Consider the following 13,951-nt stretch of genomic DNA (forward strand, 5'->3'; position numbering starts at 1 on the left):
TGAGATCTTCGACGAGCAGGTGTCCACATACTTTTGGTAATGTAGTTTATGAGGACTTTCTCCAATGCATTTGGAAAAGAAGGTGAGGAGAGAGGAAAAACAATTGAGATTCACCTGATGTCGGAGTTGGAAGAGGATATATTTGACCCTTTATGAGGACTTGTGCATGGGTGGTAGGTTTCTGCTGAGTAGGCCTAACGCACTTTCCAGTCGAGCAGACAATGCATGTCAGAGTAAAGTGTGTTTAAACGTGATGATGTGTTTAGTAATGCGGCACAGGTGTTGCACTACAATTGAGGCACGAGAAATCGCATTCAGTACTGCTGCGCATGCCCCGGGCCACGCGCTGACTGGAGCTGTTGAGCCATAGAAATCAAAATGAATGTATTCATTATTTTCCTATGGGTTGAGCCCTATCTATATGTCTGTCCAAATACATATTCAGTTACATTCAAGAGCTCGGACATTTAATTAATTCATAATTGTAGGATTTGGGTGATAGGCCTAATTCTGGAGCACAGAATACGGGGAATAGGCCTACATCTGTTAGGTTTGCTAAATTGAGGGAGCATCCACGGGTCAGTCAGCTTTAAATTAAACGGACAGTTTGGGGAGGATTAGGTCTACGCATCTGTAGTAAAGCTCATTGGACAAACTGCAGTTCTGTGATTGTCCTTCATAAAGGTGAAATGGGAGCAAGGATTATGCCCTGCACTCGGCTCGTCTACCAGCGAAGTGAAGGTGAGATTTAACAGAACCAGGAGGGGGAGAGAGAGAGCGAAGAGGGGGCGGTGGAGGAGTAAAGAGGCGGAGCACCGTTGTTGGGGACTCCGGAGAGGGGAGGGAGGCCGGCCATTGATTTTACGGTTGGAAAGCAAAGAGCAATAGGGTTTTGAATGAAGAAAATACTAATCGAATCCGGATCCTAGTTATCTAGAAAGAGTGAACGGGTAACCGTTTCCATACTAGGACACAGAAACCAAAAGAAAAACGGTGGCTGAAGGGACCTTGCAGCGGATTTTCGCCCTTTGGATAGGGGGGCGAGCATTTGTCCCAAACCCGGCGACGGTGTTTTGCGGTTAGAAGGAACTACAGAACAAAAGCGCAAGATATTTTGACTTCTCATAACTGCAAAATGGAATTTATATAATTTACCTGATATAACATACACTTGGATTTTCTCTATGGATTTTATTCTGTGATTATTAATGCGACACAAAAGCATTGCGTCTCATGTGGAGCGTTTAACTGTCTTGCGCACCCCTCTCCGTGATGAATGTCCGTATTCACACGCGCAGCGGGGCTCCCAGCGAAGAACAGATGCAGAAACCGAGAATGGGATGCGTCTCATGTCTTTTGTATAGCCTGGATGATTTTCAACTGAGAAAAGGATATCGTATTTGAAGAGGGATTAAATTACAAACCCTTCTTCCCTGGAAGGTGCAGTTGGGATGGAAACTGAATGTGGATATGTGTACATCCCAGCCGCCTGATTTGAATCTCTGTTTGGGATTTTCTTTGTGTCGAGATTTTTTGGCTACAATTCACTTTTTACCAATTTGGGTAGCACATTTGAAAAGAAAGGTAAGCTTTCTGAACTGCTCGGAGTGTTATTTTTTGGTAAAATTAATTTCAAAATATTTTTTATTTCTCCTGCCAGGTTTGTGTCATTCACCGCCTCTATTAAAAGCACTCAGACCGTTAATTTTTCCATTCAAATCCTTGAATTGCTGGCTGGTTGTTTATCATTAATGAATAAGTGGCATTGATGGATAGGATAATTGGTCAACATATTTGCACATTTAATTATAACATCATCCGTCGACATTGTTTTACAGGTAATGCGCCCATCTGGCTTGATTTGCGGTTCAGTCAAAAAAAGTAATGTCAGATTTATCTCATGATGAGTTTGAGTTGCATGTCTCCAGGCAACAACATGAAGTATTTCACCCAAATTGCACTTTCACGCATGTGAGCCAAAGACGCGCATAGGTATAAAACTCGTTTAGAATAGCTTATGTTGATGAATGCGAGCATGCTGTGGTTTTCCAACCAGACTCAATGTAGCCTAGTTCCCTAAAATCTGTATCGACAACCTACATCTCTGTGCTGCTGCATGGGCGTGAGATTTGATACTTTGTTTCAAGTCGGTGTTTGACATGTCGCCTTGCATTAACCTTTACCGAGAAACGTAATATTTTGGGTAAAGACCAATAATAGGTTTACAGTAAAATAGACTATTCTCACCCTTTCGTAATTCCTGCGTGTCTGAGTTGCATGCGGCTCATTGTGTCAACCAGAGGAATGAGCCGGTGCGTAATGGATAGGCCCCATGAAGCCTGTGGCTCGATTAGTTTAGTTATTCTGGGTTGAGGCGCCGCCACGCCCCAGATCCCGGCTGCGTCACCGAGGCTTTCATCTAGGCCTGTGGAAGGGATGGGAGCTGCAGGCATTCAGACACAGCACTGCCACATGGGACTGTATAACTTTTACAGCCTATTATGCACACAAAAATGCTGGGTTGTTTGTTTGGTTGACCCAACTGCTGGGTTGCAGGTGTTGGGTCACTTTGTTCGGTTGTTTTCTTTAAAAACTGCTGGGTTATTGAGATATGACCCAGCGTGTTTAGTAGGGGCGTGGCATTCAGATAGTTGTTTTTAGCCACCCATGAGAGTAAATGTCATTCCTGTTAATCTGTTCCGTTGCATAGTTATCATATGTTAAGGTTGAACATGGACATTTTTAATGATGCTTACAGAAGTGTATGAATTCCCTAAAAACCTATGTAAATCCCATGGTTGGGATACAATAAGATGGTATACCTTATTATAGTATGTAAAATAATAATAATCAAGTCTTTATTTGTAGTATGTAAACTTAACATGATGAACAGGAATGACATTTACTCTCATGGGTGACCAATAAGAGCTAGCTGAAAGACACGCCCCTAATAAGTCATGCCTCCTGAAAATAACCTATTCCCAACAATCCAACTGGCTGGGTCAAAATAACCCAACATGTGTTCTGTCCACTATTAAACCAGCGCTGGTTTACCAAATAACCCAAAATTGGGTTGTTTTTAGCCCACAAAACTATGTTGAAGTCACAGGTGGTACCTATTGAGGTTTCAGATGGAACACTCAGAACATTTGTGTGTTGCTTAAATCAGGGACCTACAGTTAAATGGTTGCAGAAGGCTGGAACACACAGCCTACCACACACAATATTCCACGCACGCTAGTGGTTGGGTTATATACTTTTTTGTTGCATTGTATTAATACTAACAGGCGTTTGGGGTTAAATGGGTCAGGGGAAATGGAGAATAATAGGTAATGTGATCTCCCCACTGGGCTACAACACATTCCAATGACCACACCTCCACACACACACCAATCACAATAATACCCTGCTGCTGAGAGAGAGAGAGAGAGAGAGAGAGAGAGAGAGAGAGAGAGAGAGAGAGAGAGAGAGAGAGAGAGAGAGGCGCAGAGTTCAGTTCTGAGTTGATGAATCATCGAATAAACCAAGCTTAAGGGGGTCGTACTACTTTTAGCCGTGATTCACGTAGAAAATCAGGTCAAGAATGAAGCCAGTTTTGCTTTTGGGAGAGAGAGCCCATGGTGGGGGAGGGGTGCGGAGGTAATCGACAATAGTCCAATCTGACCAAGTGGAAGACATCTTAAACATAATTCTCACTGCATCTATGGAACAGTTCAGAGGATGAACTCTGATTGAACTCAGTAATGGTGATCCTCGCCAGTGGTTTAAGGGTTAAGGAGGATACTCTCAAGTTATAGCAGCTGTCTTATAATAACCGTTATAGCTGACATTACTATTAGCTTACACCCTCTGTTAGCAGTGTTAATAACCCAAGGTATAACATCTTAACATTATTCTGTTTCTATAGCTGTCTGTCCTGATTCATTTGATTAGACCAATGATTCCTGCGAGGCTCGTGTAGCTCAGTTCTTCTCAAAACAACCCTATTCCCCTGGGAATGATGTCCATATCTGTTTTTAGATATGGGTTGCTGTCGCTTATAAACGTTTAATTCTTCTTCAGCAATTTCATTCAATGTTTAAAATGCCTGGGCACGCAGTTGATATTTCAGGGTAGGTGTTTCTGCAAAAGTCCTCACTTTGTTCTCGTTGCTCTTTAAATGGTTTGGTTGTAACTCACATCAAGCCTCTTAGGCCTCGAAATACCCTGTGTAGAATTCTAGCTAATGTCATTGGCATTTGAATGAATAGATAGTGTGTGTGTGTGTGTGTGTGTGTGTTTAACCAGGGAGCTCATGTCTGACTCTCACATGAAACCTATTATGTGGTTCCATAAACAGTTGAGTGAATTGGAGTGAGAGAGCGACGGAGAACGACTGAAATAGAGTGCAAAGAGGTGGTTATTCACTACACATTATCACATTAGGAGTCAATGCCTCTCTGACAAGAGAGAGCCGTGCTGGTCCAGCAAAAATGGCATTGGACATGTTCTTTGCAACACGTTCTAGTGAGACGAAGAGGCAAGGGAGATAGAGGGTGGGGAGTTGATAGTCAGGTCACCATGGTAACATGCCCCCCATCCCCTCTCACCCATCACCTCTCATTCATCCCCATAGTAATAGCCAAGCTCTGTTGCCCTGGAGACCACAGGGGATGGTAGGGGAATGCAGTGTGTGTGTCTGTGTGTGTGTGTGTGTGTAGTGCATGCACAATTGGGATTATGAAAGGCAGTAACAAGCTCCTATCAGCTTGGTGAAACTAATTTGTTGCTGTTAAATGGTGTGTATTTTCCATCTGAACTAACATATGAGGGGGACTATTGGGCTATCCAAGGGAAAACCATAGAGGTTAAAACCTCTGAAGTTCTACCACAACTTCATCGTGAGGATTCTTCAGCTGCTTCTAAAAATGACTTTATTTTAACCCATCTCTTATTCTAACCCAGCTCCCAATGATGGACAATCCTTGCTTCCATGTGTGTGTCTTGTGAGAGCAGGCTGTGAAATAATCCACGTTTATCGGATGAAAGCAAACTGACAACTCACTGAGTTCTTTCATGACAATATCCCAGACAGAGTGAATAGGCAATGCGATCATATTTCTTTTTAGTTTTTTCAACATTGCTGTTTTGAATCATATTTAAAGAGCGCTATATCAAGGTTACATCCCTTTGAGCTCTCATGTTTTCCCTTTAGTCCTGTTGTGACAGCCTGCCTATCTGATAGGACTAATAACATGGTAATAGCATAAATTACATGGTAATGAAATGTTAATAAACAGTTTTCTATCTCTTCCTCTCTTTCACCCATCACCTCTCTCTCTTCCTCCGCCCTCGCTCCCCTCCTTCTCTCTCCATTCTCTCTCCCTTCGCTCTTCCTCCCCATCTCCCTCTCGCTGTCAGGTCTGTCCTCCCGCTCTCCTCCGGCCTCCAAGATAGATTCCCTCAGGAGTAAGGTTGAGCTCCTCCGCCTGCCTCTGGCCCTCTCCTCCAAGTCCATCAGCCACCGCAAGAGTCAGCTGGGCGGAGCCGGGGAGCGCGGCACGGGGGGAGGAGGGGCCCACAGGGGCAAACCCCGCCCACCGGCCTCCGACATGGACAACGAGTCGCAGTACTCAGGCTACTCCTATAAGTCCTCGCACTCCCGCAGCTCCAGGAAGCACAGGTGGGTAACATATACAGTGGGGAAAAAAGTATTTAGTCAGCCACCAATTGTGCAAGTTCTCCCACTTAAAAAGATGAGAGAGGCCTGTAATTTTTATCATAGGTACACGTACTCTATGACAGACAAACTGAGAAAAAAAATCCAGAAAATCACATTGTAGGATTTTTTATGAATTTATTTGCAAATGATGGTGGAAAATAAGTATTTGGTCAATAGCAAAAGTTTCTCAATATTTTGTTATATACCCTTTGTTGGCAATGACACAGGTCAAACGTTTTCTGTAAGTCTTCACAAGGTTTTCACACACTGTTGCTGGTATTTTGGCCCATTCCTCCATGCAGATCTCCTCTAGAGCAGTGATGTTTTGGGGCTGTCGCTGGGCAACACAGACTTTCAACTCCCTCCAAAGATTTTCTATGGGGTTGAGATCTGGAGACTGGCTAGGCCACTCCAGGACCTTGAAATGCTTCTTACGAAGACACTCCTTCGTTACCGGGCGGTGTGTTTGGGATCATTGTCATGCTGAAAGACCCAGCCACGTTTCATCTTCAATGCCCTTGCTGATGGAAGGAGGTTTTCACTCAAAATCTCACGATACATGGCCCCATTCATTCTTTCCTTTACACGGATCAGTCGTCCTGGTCCCTTTGCAGAAAAACAGCCCCAAAGCATGATGTTTCCACCCCCATGCTTCACAGTAGGTATGGTGTTCTTTGGATGCAACTCAGCATTCTTTGTCCTCCAAACACGACGAGTTGAGTTTTTACCAAAAAGTTCTATTTTGGTTTCATCTGACCATATGACATTCTCCCAATCCTCTTCTGGATCATCCAAATGCACTCTAGCAAACTTCAGACGGGCCTGGACATGTACTGGCTTAAGCAGGGGGACACGTCTGGCACTGCAGGATTTGAGTCCCTGGCGGCGTAGTGTGTTACTGATGGTAGGCTTTGTTACTTTGGTCCCAGCTCTCTGCAGGTCATTCACTAGGTCCCCCTGTGTGGTTCTGGGATTTTTGCTCACCGTTCTTGTGATCATTTTGACCCCACAGGTTGAGATCTTGCGTGGAGCCCCAGATCGAGGGAGATTATCAGTGGTCTTGTATGTCTTCCATTTCCTAATAATTGCTCCCACAGTTGATTTCTTCAAACCAAGCTGCTTACCTATTGCAGATTCAGTCTTCCCAGCCTGGTGCAGGTCTACAATTTTGTTTCTGGTGTCCTTTGACAGCTCTTTGGTCTTGGCCATAGTGGAGTTTGGAGTGTGACTGTTTGAGGTTGTGGACAGGTGTCTTTTATACTGATAACAAGTTCAAACAGGTGCCATTAATACAGGTAATGAGTGGAGGACAGAGGAGCCTCTTAAAGAAGAAGTTACAGGTCTGTGAGAGCCAGAAATCTTGCTTGTTTGTAGGTGACCAAATACTTATTTTCCACCATCATTTGCAAATAAATTCATAAAAAATCCTACAATGTGATTTTCTGGATATTTTTTTCTTAGTTTGTCTGTCATAGTTGACGTGTACCTATGATGAAAATTACAGGCCTCTCTCATCTTTTTAAGTGGGAGAACTTGCACAATTGGTGGCTGACTAAATACTTTTTTCCCCCACTGTACATGATATATATACACTGACTGTACAACTCAATATTAGGAAGGTGTTCCGAATGTTTTGTGTACTCAGTATATACTTACAGTGAGGGAAAAAGTATTTGATCCCCTGCTGATTTTGTACGTTTGCTCACTGACAAAGACATAATTTTAATGGTAGGTTTATTTGAACAGTGAGAGACAGAATAACAACAAAAAAATCCAGAAAAACGCATGTCAAAAATGTTATCAATTGATTTGCATTTTAATGAGGGAAATAAGTATTTGACCCCTCTGCAAAAGTTTGGAATCTGATTGATTGATTGCTTCTGTGGACAGGTGTCTTTTATACAGGTAACAAGCTGAGATTAGGAGCACTCCCTTTAAGAGTGTGCTCCTAATCTCAGCTCGTTACCTGTGTAAAAGACACCTGGGAGCCAGAAATCTTTCTGATTGAGAGGGGGTCAAATACTTATTTCCCTCATTAAAATGCAAATAAATGTATAACATTTTTGACATGCGTTTTTCTGGATTTTTTTGTTGTTATTCTGACTCTCTGTTCAAATAAACCTACCATTAAAATTATAGACTGATCATTTCTTTGTCAGTGGGCAAACGTACAAAATCAGCAGGGGATCAAATACTTTTTTCCCTCACTGTAGGAGGAGAGTGTAAAGAGGAGTGGTATAGGGCAGGGACATCTTTCCCTGGATCATATCTCCTTGCCTCCTTCTCAATCAGGACACACACACACACACACTCTCACACACACTGTAAATTCACTTTCACTTGCGTGTGACCACATCCTACATTATAGAAGCTTTTAGTGTGTATAATATTTTGACGATGGGGTTTGGTTAACCTCTAGAAAGTAGAGTCTAGGACCTATATTAGGGTTAACCCTTTGTTTCTGTCTCTGTGTGTGATGTTCAGGGACAGGCGGGACAGGCACCGCTCCAAGAGCAGAGACGGCAGTAGTCGTGGAGACAAGTCAGTCACCATCCAGGCCCCTGGAGAGCCTCTACTGGACACAGAGTCCACCCGTGGAGATGACAGGGTCAGAGTTCAGTCCTTTCCTACAATACATTTCCCATCACTATCAACACTATCTTCTATCTGTCTGTATCCTGTTATCCTCCACCTTTACTTGACTTTCTCTCTGTCTTTCTCTAGTCTGTCTTTCTCTAATATGTCGTTCTCTAATCTGTCTTTCTCTAGTCTGTCTTTCTCTAATATGTCTTTCTCTAATCTGTCTTTCTCTAGTCTGTCTTTCTCTAGTCTGTCTTTCTCTAGTCCATCTTTCTCTAGTCTGTCTCTTTCTCTAGTCTTTCTTCCTCTAATCTGTCTTTTTATAGTCAGGCTTTCTCTAGTCAGGCTTTCTCTAGTCTGTCTTTCTCTAGTCCGTCTTTCTCTAGTCTGTCTTTCTTTAGTCTGTCTTTCTCTAGTCTGTCTTTCTCTAGTCTGTCTTTCTATAGTCTGGCTTTCTCTAGTCTGTCTCTTTCTCTAGTCTTTCTTCCTCTAATCTGTCTTTTTATAGTCAGGCTTTCTCTAGTCAGGCTTTCTCTAGTCTGTCTTTTTCTAGTCTGTTTTTCTCTAATCTGTCTTTCTCTAGTCTGTCTTTCTCTAGTCCGTCTTTCTCTAGTCTGTCTTTCTTTAGTCTGTCTTTCTTTAGTCTGTCTTTCTCTAGTCTGTCTTTCTGTAATCTGTCTTTCTCTAGGCTGTCTTTCTCTAGTCTGTCTCTTTCTCATTATCCTCTTGTCCTCTCCCATTTGTTCAGGTAATATTTCCTCTCCTCTATGACCTCCCAACGTATGCTCAAATAAATCTCTCTCAATCTCTCTCTCTCTCTCCCCCCTCTTTCTCCCTACTCCAGGATGATAACTGGGGTGAAACCACCACCGTGCAGACTGGCACATCAGAACACAGCGTCTCTAACGAGGACTTGACGCGCGTCTCCAAGGAGCTCGAGGAGTCCTCCCCGTTGGAATGCCGTCGTTTCCTTGGCCCTGCGTTGGGTGCCCTCCTGGGCCTCTTCGCTCTGGTCACCCCCCTGGCCTTCCTGGCTCTGCCCCAGCTGCTGTGGCGTGAGTCCCTGGAGCCCTGCGGCACACCCTGCGAGGGCCTCTACGTCTCACTGGCCTTCAAACTCCTGGTCCTCCTGATCTCTACCTGGGCTCTGTTCCTACGCCCGCCGCGTGCCACCCTGCCCCGCTTCTACGTCTTCCGCTGCCTGCTGCTGGCACTCGTCTTCCTGTTCGTAGCGTCCTACTGGCTGTTCTACGGCGTGCGTGTGCTGGAGCCCCGGGAGAGGGACTACAGGGGTATCGTGGGGTACGCGGCGTCGCTGGTGGACGCGCTGCTCTTCATCCAGTACCTGGCCCTAGTGCTGCTGGAGGTCAGACACCTGCAGCCTGCCTTCTGCCTCAAGATGGTGCGTACCACCGACGGGGCTAGTCGCTTCTACAACGTGGGACACCTCAGGTGGGTGTTTATTACAGTGTGTATGTGAAGTTTCATGAATGTTACTTGTGCATGTGTAGTTTTTCATAAAGCATGGAATGTGTGTGTGTTTTAGTGTGTTATGTTTCATGTTAATATCAGTGTGGTTTTCCTGTCTCTGCAGGTGCTATCAAATGTTTGTTTTTTTGGGTGTTAATTTGCATGTTTCATACTATACCCTCAGCATTGGTTTTAGTTTCTGAGACCGTTATGATAACAATGTGGTTAGCCCACCATTCAATCAGTTGAACTGAAACCTGCATTACCTCATCAGCCGGTTTGTTGCGTGTGTCATTTGAATGGTGTGAGTGTTTAGGTTGCATCAGGTTATTTGGATAGCACTCATGCGTATGATCCAATGGGGGAGGTTGTGTCTGCTCCAGTAGTTATCTGGTTCCCACCCTAGTCTGTTTAGAGAGGCACTGAAGTAGTGAAGCTGACAGCTGATCTAAAATAGCCGCAGTACCACATCTGTCCTATAGTCTGTGCTACAGGTGCTACTATTGAAGGTAAAACACTTGTTTGAATATGTTGCAGAAGGGATAATGACGATGATGCTACTGATGATAATGATAATGATGGTAATGTTGATGAGGATGATGTTGATCTTGGTGGTGATGATTATGATGATAATTAGAATGTTTTCCATAGTAATGACAGATTTGTTTGTCTCTCTCCAGTATCCAGAGAGCAGCAGTGTGGGTGTTGGACCAGTACTACAGTGATTTCCCAGTCTACAACCCTGCTCTCCTCAACCTGCCCAAGTCCATCCTCTCTAAGAAGATTTCTGGCTTCAAAGTCTACACTCTGGGAGAAGGTAAGACTCGATACTATCCTTCCTTCCTTCTCTCCTCTTCTCCTCCTTTCATACCTATTTTCCCTCAGTCGCTTTTCACCCCTCTCTTTATTGTCTTCGCATAGTGATACAAGTTCTTTGCTAAATGAATATGTTGCTTGCTTTTTCTTTATTGTGATTTATCTTCCAGAGAACAGCACCAATAACTCTACAGGTCAGTCCAGAGCGATGATCGCTGCGGCGGCCCGCAGGAGAGATAACTCCCACAATGAGTATTACTATGAGGAGGCAGAGATGGAGCGCAGGGTCCGCAAGCGTAAGGCCAGGTGAGCTTGTCAGACAGGGATGGCAATATTTAAAACTTGCCAATTATGCTTAAAAAGGCTGCCATTGGTGCCCCCAAGACAAGATATACAGGAACTGTATACCAGTCTAAAATGTAATATCCATAACACGTGCCCGACCTCCTCCCAGACTGGTGGTGGCGGTAGAGGAGGCTTTTACGCACATCAAGCGTCTCCAGGATGACGAGCCGGCCGCCTCATCCCCCAAACACCCCCGTGAGGTGATGGACCCCCGGGAGGCGGCTCAGGCCATCTTCGCCCCCATGGCCCGGGCCATGCAGAAGTACCTGAGGACCACGCGCCAGCAGCCCTACCACAGCATGGAGAGCATTATCAACCACCTGCAGTTCTGCATCACGCACAACATGACCCCCATGGTGAGCCACTACACCCTTAACATGACCACTACTCCCTTAACATGACCACTACACCCTTAACATGACCACTACTCCCTTAACATGACCACTACACCCTTAACATGACCACTACACTCTTAACATGACCACTACACCTTTAACATGACCACTACACGCTTAACATGACCACTGCACCCTTAACATGACCACTACACCCTTAACATGACCACTACACCCTTAACCTAACCACTACACCCTTAACATGACCACTACTCCCTTAACATGACCACTACACCCTTAACATGACCACTACACCCTTAACATGACCACTACACCCTTAACCAAACCACTACACCCTTAACATGACCACTACTCCCTTAACATGACCACTACTCCCTTAACATGACCACTACACCATTAACATGACCCCTACACCCTTAACATGACCACTACTCCCTTAACATGACCACTACACCCTTAACATGACCAGTACACCCTTAACATGACCGCTACACCCTTAACATGACCACTACACCCTTAACATGACCACTACACCCTTAACATGACCACTACACCCTTAACATGACCACTTCACCCTTAACCTAACCACTACACCCTTAACATGACCACTACTCCCTTAACATGACCACTACACCCTTAACATGACCACTACACCCTTAGCATGACCACTACACCCTTAACAAGACCACTACACCCTTAACATGACCACTACACCCTTAACATGACCACTACACCCTTAACATGACCACTACACCCTTAACATGACCACCACTGCCTTAACATTACCACTACACCCTTACCATGACCCCCAAGGTGAGCCCCTATACCCCCTTAATATGTCCCCTACACACTTACAACATGACCCCTTAGATGCCTCTCAGGCAGTAAGATATGATTCATACATTCTTCATGTGATACCTATACCCTTGACATAACCATACATGACCTAATATTAAACTTGAGGTATTCATGACCTTAAAGGGATTAGAATAAGCATGATTCACTTGATGAATCATATCTAGCCTACTTAACATTCACCTGAGAGAAAGTGTTCACCACAAACGTGAACCCACTTTCGATATGACAAGATGTCGCACCCTGTCAGACTGTCTATCTCATTCTCTCTGTGTGTTTCTCTCAGGCCTTTCTAGAGCGCTACCTCTCCCCAGGCCCTACTATGCAGTACCAGCGGGAGAATGGTAGGGGGCGCCAGTGGACCCTGGTGAGCGAGGAGCCGGTGACGTCCGCCCTGCGCCCGGGTCTGGTTTTCTCTCTGCGGCGTCTCGACTTCTCCCTGGTCGTCACAGTGACGCCCCTTCCATTCCTCCACCTGGGGGAGGAGTTTATCGACCCCAAGAGCCACAAGTTCGTCATGAGGCTGCAGTCGGAGACCTCTGTGTAGAGAGGGAGAGAAAGACACAACGGTAGAGAGGAAGTAAAGGGTAGAGAGCGGAGAAGAGAAGATATGAGCGAGGAAGAGAGAGACTATGTTTAAACTTTGCTCAAAGCCCAACTCTCTCAGTGTTGACCTCTGTGTGAGAGAGAGAGAAGACACAAAGGTGAAAAAAGAGAGAGGGAGAGAATGAGATGGGGAAAAGAACAGAGAGAGACACATTTTCAACTTTACTCAGAGCCCAACTCTCTCTGGGTCCTCTCTTACTGTTTATGACTGACCAATCAGACACTCCCATGAGCTGATCATTCCCACAATGCATCAGCCTCACCTAGACCTGAGCGTGTTGACACCATGTAGCTTGATACTGTTCCCATGACTGGGACATAGGGATTTATTACACTTACACAGACCTTAATACAGCTCATAGCGCCTATTATCTCTGTTTATAACAATGTAATAACCACCTTATGTGATTTAAATCCACCCCAAACCCTTTACGATGATGATGACTGTTCAACACAACTCAATTGCTGTGTTTTCTCAAAATCCCTGGATTTTGGTTAGAAAACCTCATAGTAGACGTCCTTAGTTCTACATTCCACAGCATATATACCTCCCAATTCTAAGGCTCAGTCCGAAATGTCACCCTATTCCCTATATAGTGCGCTACTTTTGCACCCTATTTCCTATGGGGGCCCTGGTCAAAAGTATTGCACTATATAGGAAATTGGGTGCTTTTTCAGACACATCCTAGGTGTAGCACTGTCTAGACAGCTATCTCTCTGTTTTCACACAAAGCAGTGGAAATGTGGCGTCTGCCACCAAGGGCTGGAGGAGAGACCTCTGTGGCTGTCCTGTTTTATTAACGGTGTGTGTGTGTTACTTTGTTACAGTCATTGGTACCTGTATGTTTCTCATTCCTTGGCAATAACTGCACTACATTCACAACCGGCCAATTGAAGTTGACATTACTATGTTACTCAGGGACGCAACTTTCACTGGGGACTGGGGGAACATGTCCCCCCCACATTCTGAGATTGCATTTTTGTCCCCCACAGTTTTAGCATTGAAATGTGATACAAAACGAGGCTGTGGTGTGCTTTAGGACCATGCGGACGCCTCAAAGCGGTCGGGTAGGCTGTTTGTAGTGTTTATCCGACAGGATAGAAAAATAAAATAATAATAATTAGGTCCCCCCCACTTCTAAAACTAAAGTTGCGGCCCTGATGTTACTAACCAATAAGCTGATGGGCTGTTTAGCAGTATAGGCTCAACGAAGAGATACAT

At 44.7% G+C, this 13,951-nt stretch overlaps 1 protein-coding gene across 1 annotated transcript; it reads left to right on the plus strand.

Annotated features, from left to right (window-relative positions):
* The first annotated feature begins 822 nt into the window (after window positions 1-822).
* LOC123483327 (vang-like protein 2) lies at window positions 823-13,726 on the plus strand. Its single transcript, XM_045213131.1, has 8 exons — window positions 823-1,584; window positions 5,401-5,662; window positions 8,186-8,309; window positions 9,126-9,733; window positions 10,432-10,568; window positions 10,738-10,873; window positions 11,022-11,268; window positions 12,410-13,726. The coding sequence occupies exons 2-8, from the start codon at window positions 5,592-5,594 to the stop codon at window positions 12,668-12,670; spliced, it is 1,584 nt and encodes a 527-aa protein (XP_045069066.1). The 5' UTR covers window positions 823-1,584; window positions 5,401-5,591; the 3' UTR covers window positions 12,671-13,726.
* The last annotated feature ends 225 nt before the right edge of the window (window positions 13,727-13,951 follow it).

Source organism: Coregonus clupeaformis, unplaced genomic scaffold (assembly GCF_020615455.1).
Source record: "Coregonus clupeaformis isolate EN_2021a unplaced genomic scaffold, ASM2061545v1 scaf0079, whole genome shotgun sequence".
Taxonomy (NCBI): Eukaryota; Metazoa; Chordata; class Actinopteri; order Salmoniformes; family Salmonidae; genus Coregonus; species Coregonus clupeaformis.

Coding starts and splice junctions, on each gene's coding strand:
- LOC123483327 (XM_045213131.1), top strand. CDS start 5,592: ATGGACAACGAGTCGCAGTACTCAGGCTACTCCTATAAGTCCTCGCAC. Junction 8,310..9,125: donor CCACCCGTGGAGATGACAGG/GTCAGAGTTCAG, acceptor TCCCTACTCCAG/GATGATAACTGGGGTGAAAC. Junction 11,269..12,409: donor CGCACAACATGACCCCCATG/GTGAGCCACTAC, acceptor TGTTTCTCTCAG/GCCTTTCTAGAGCGCTACCT.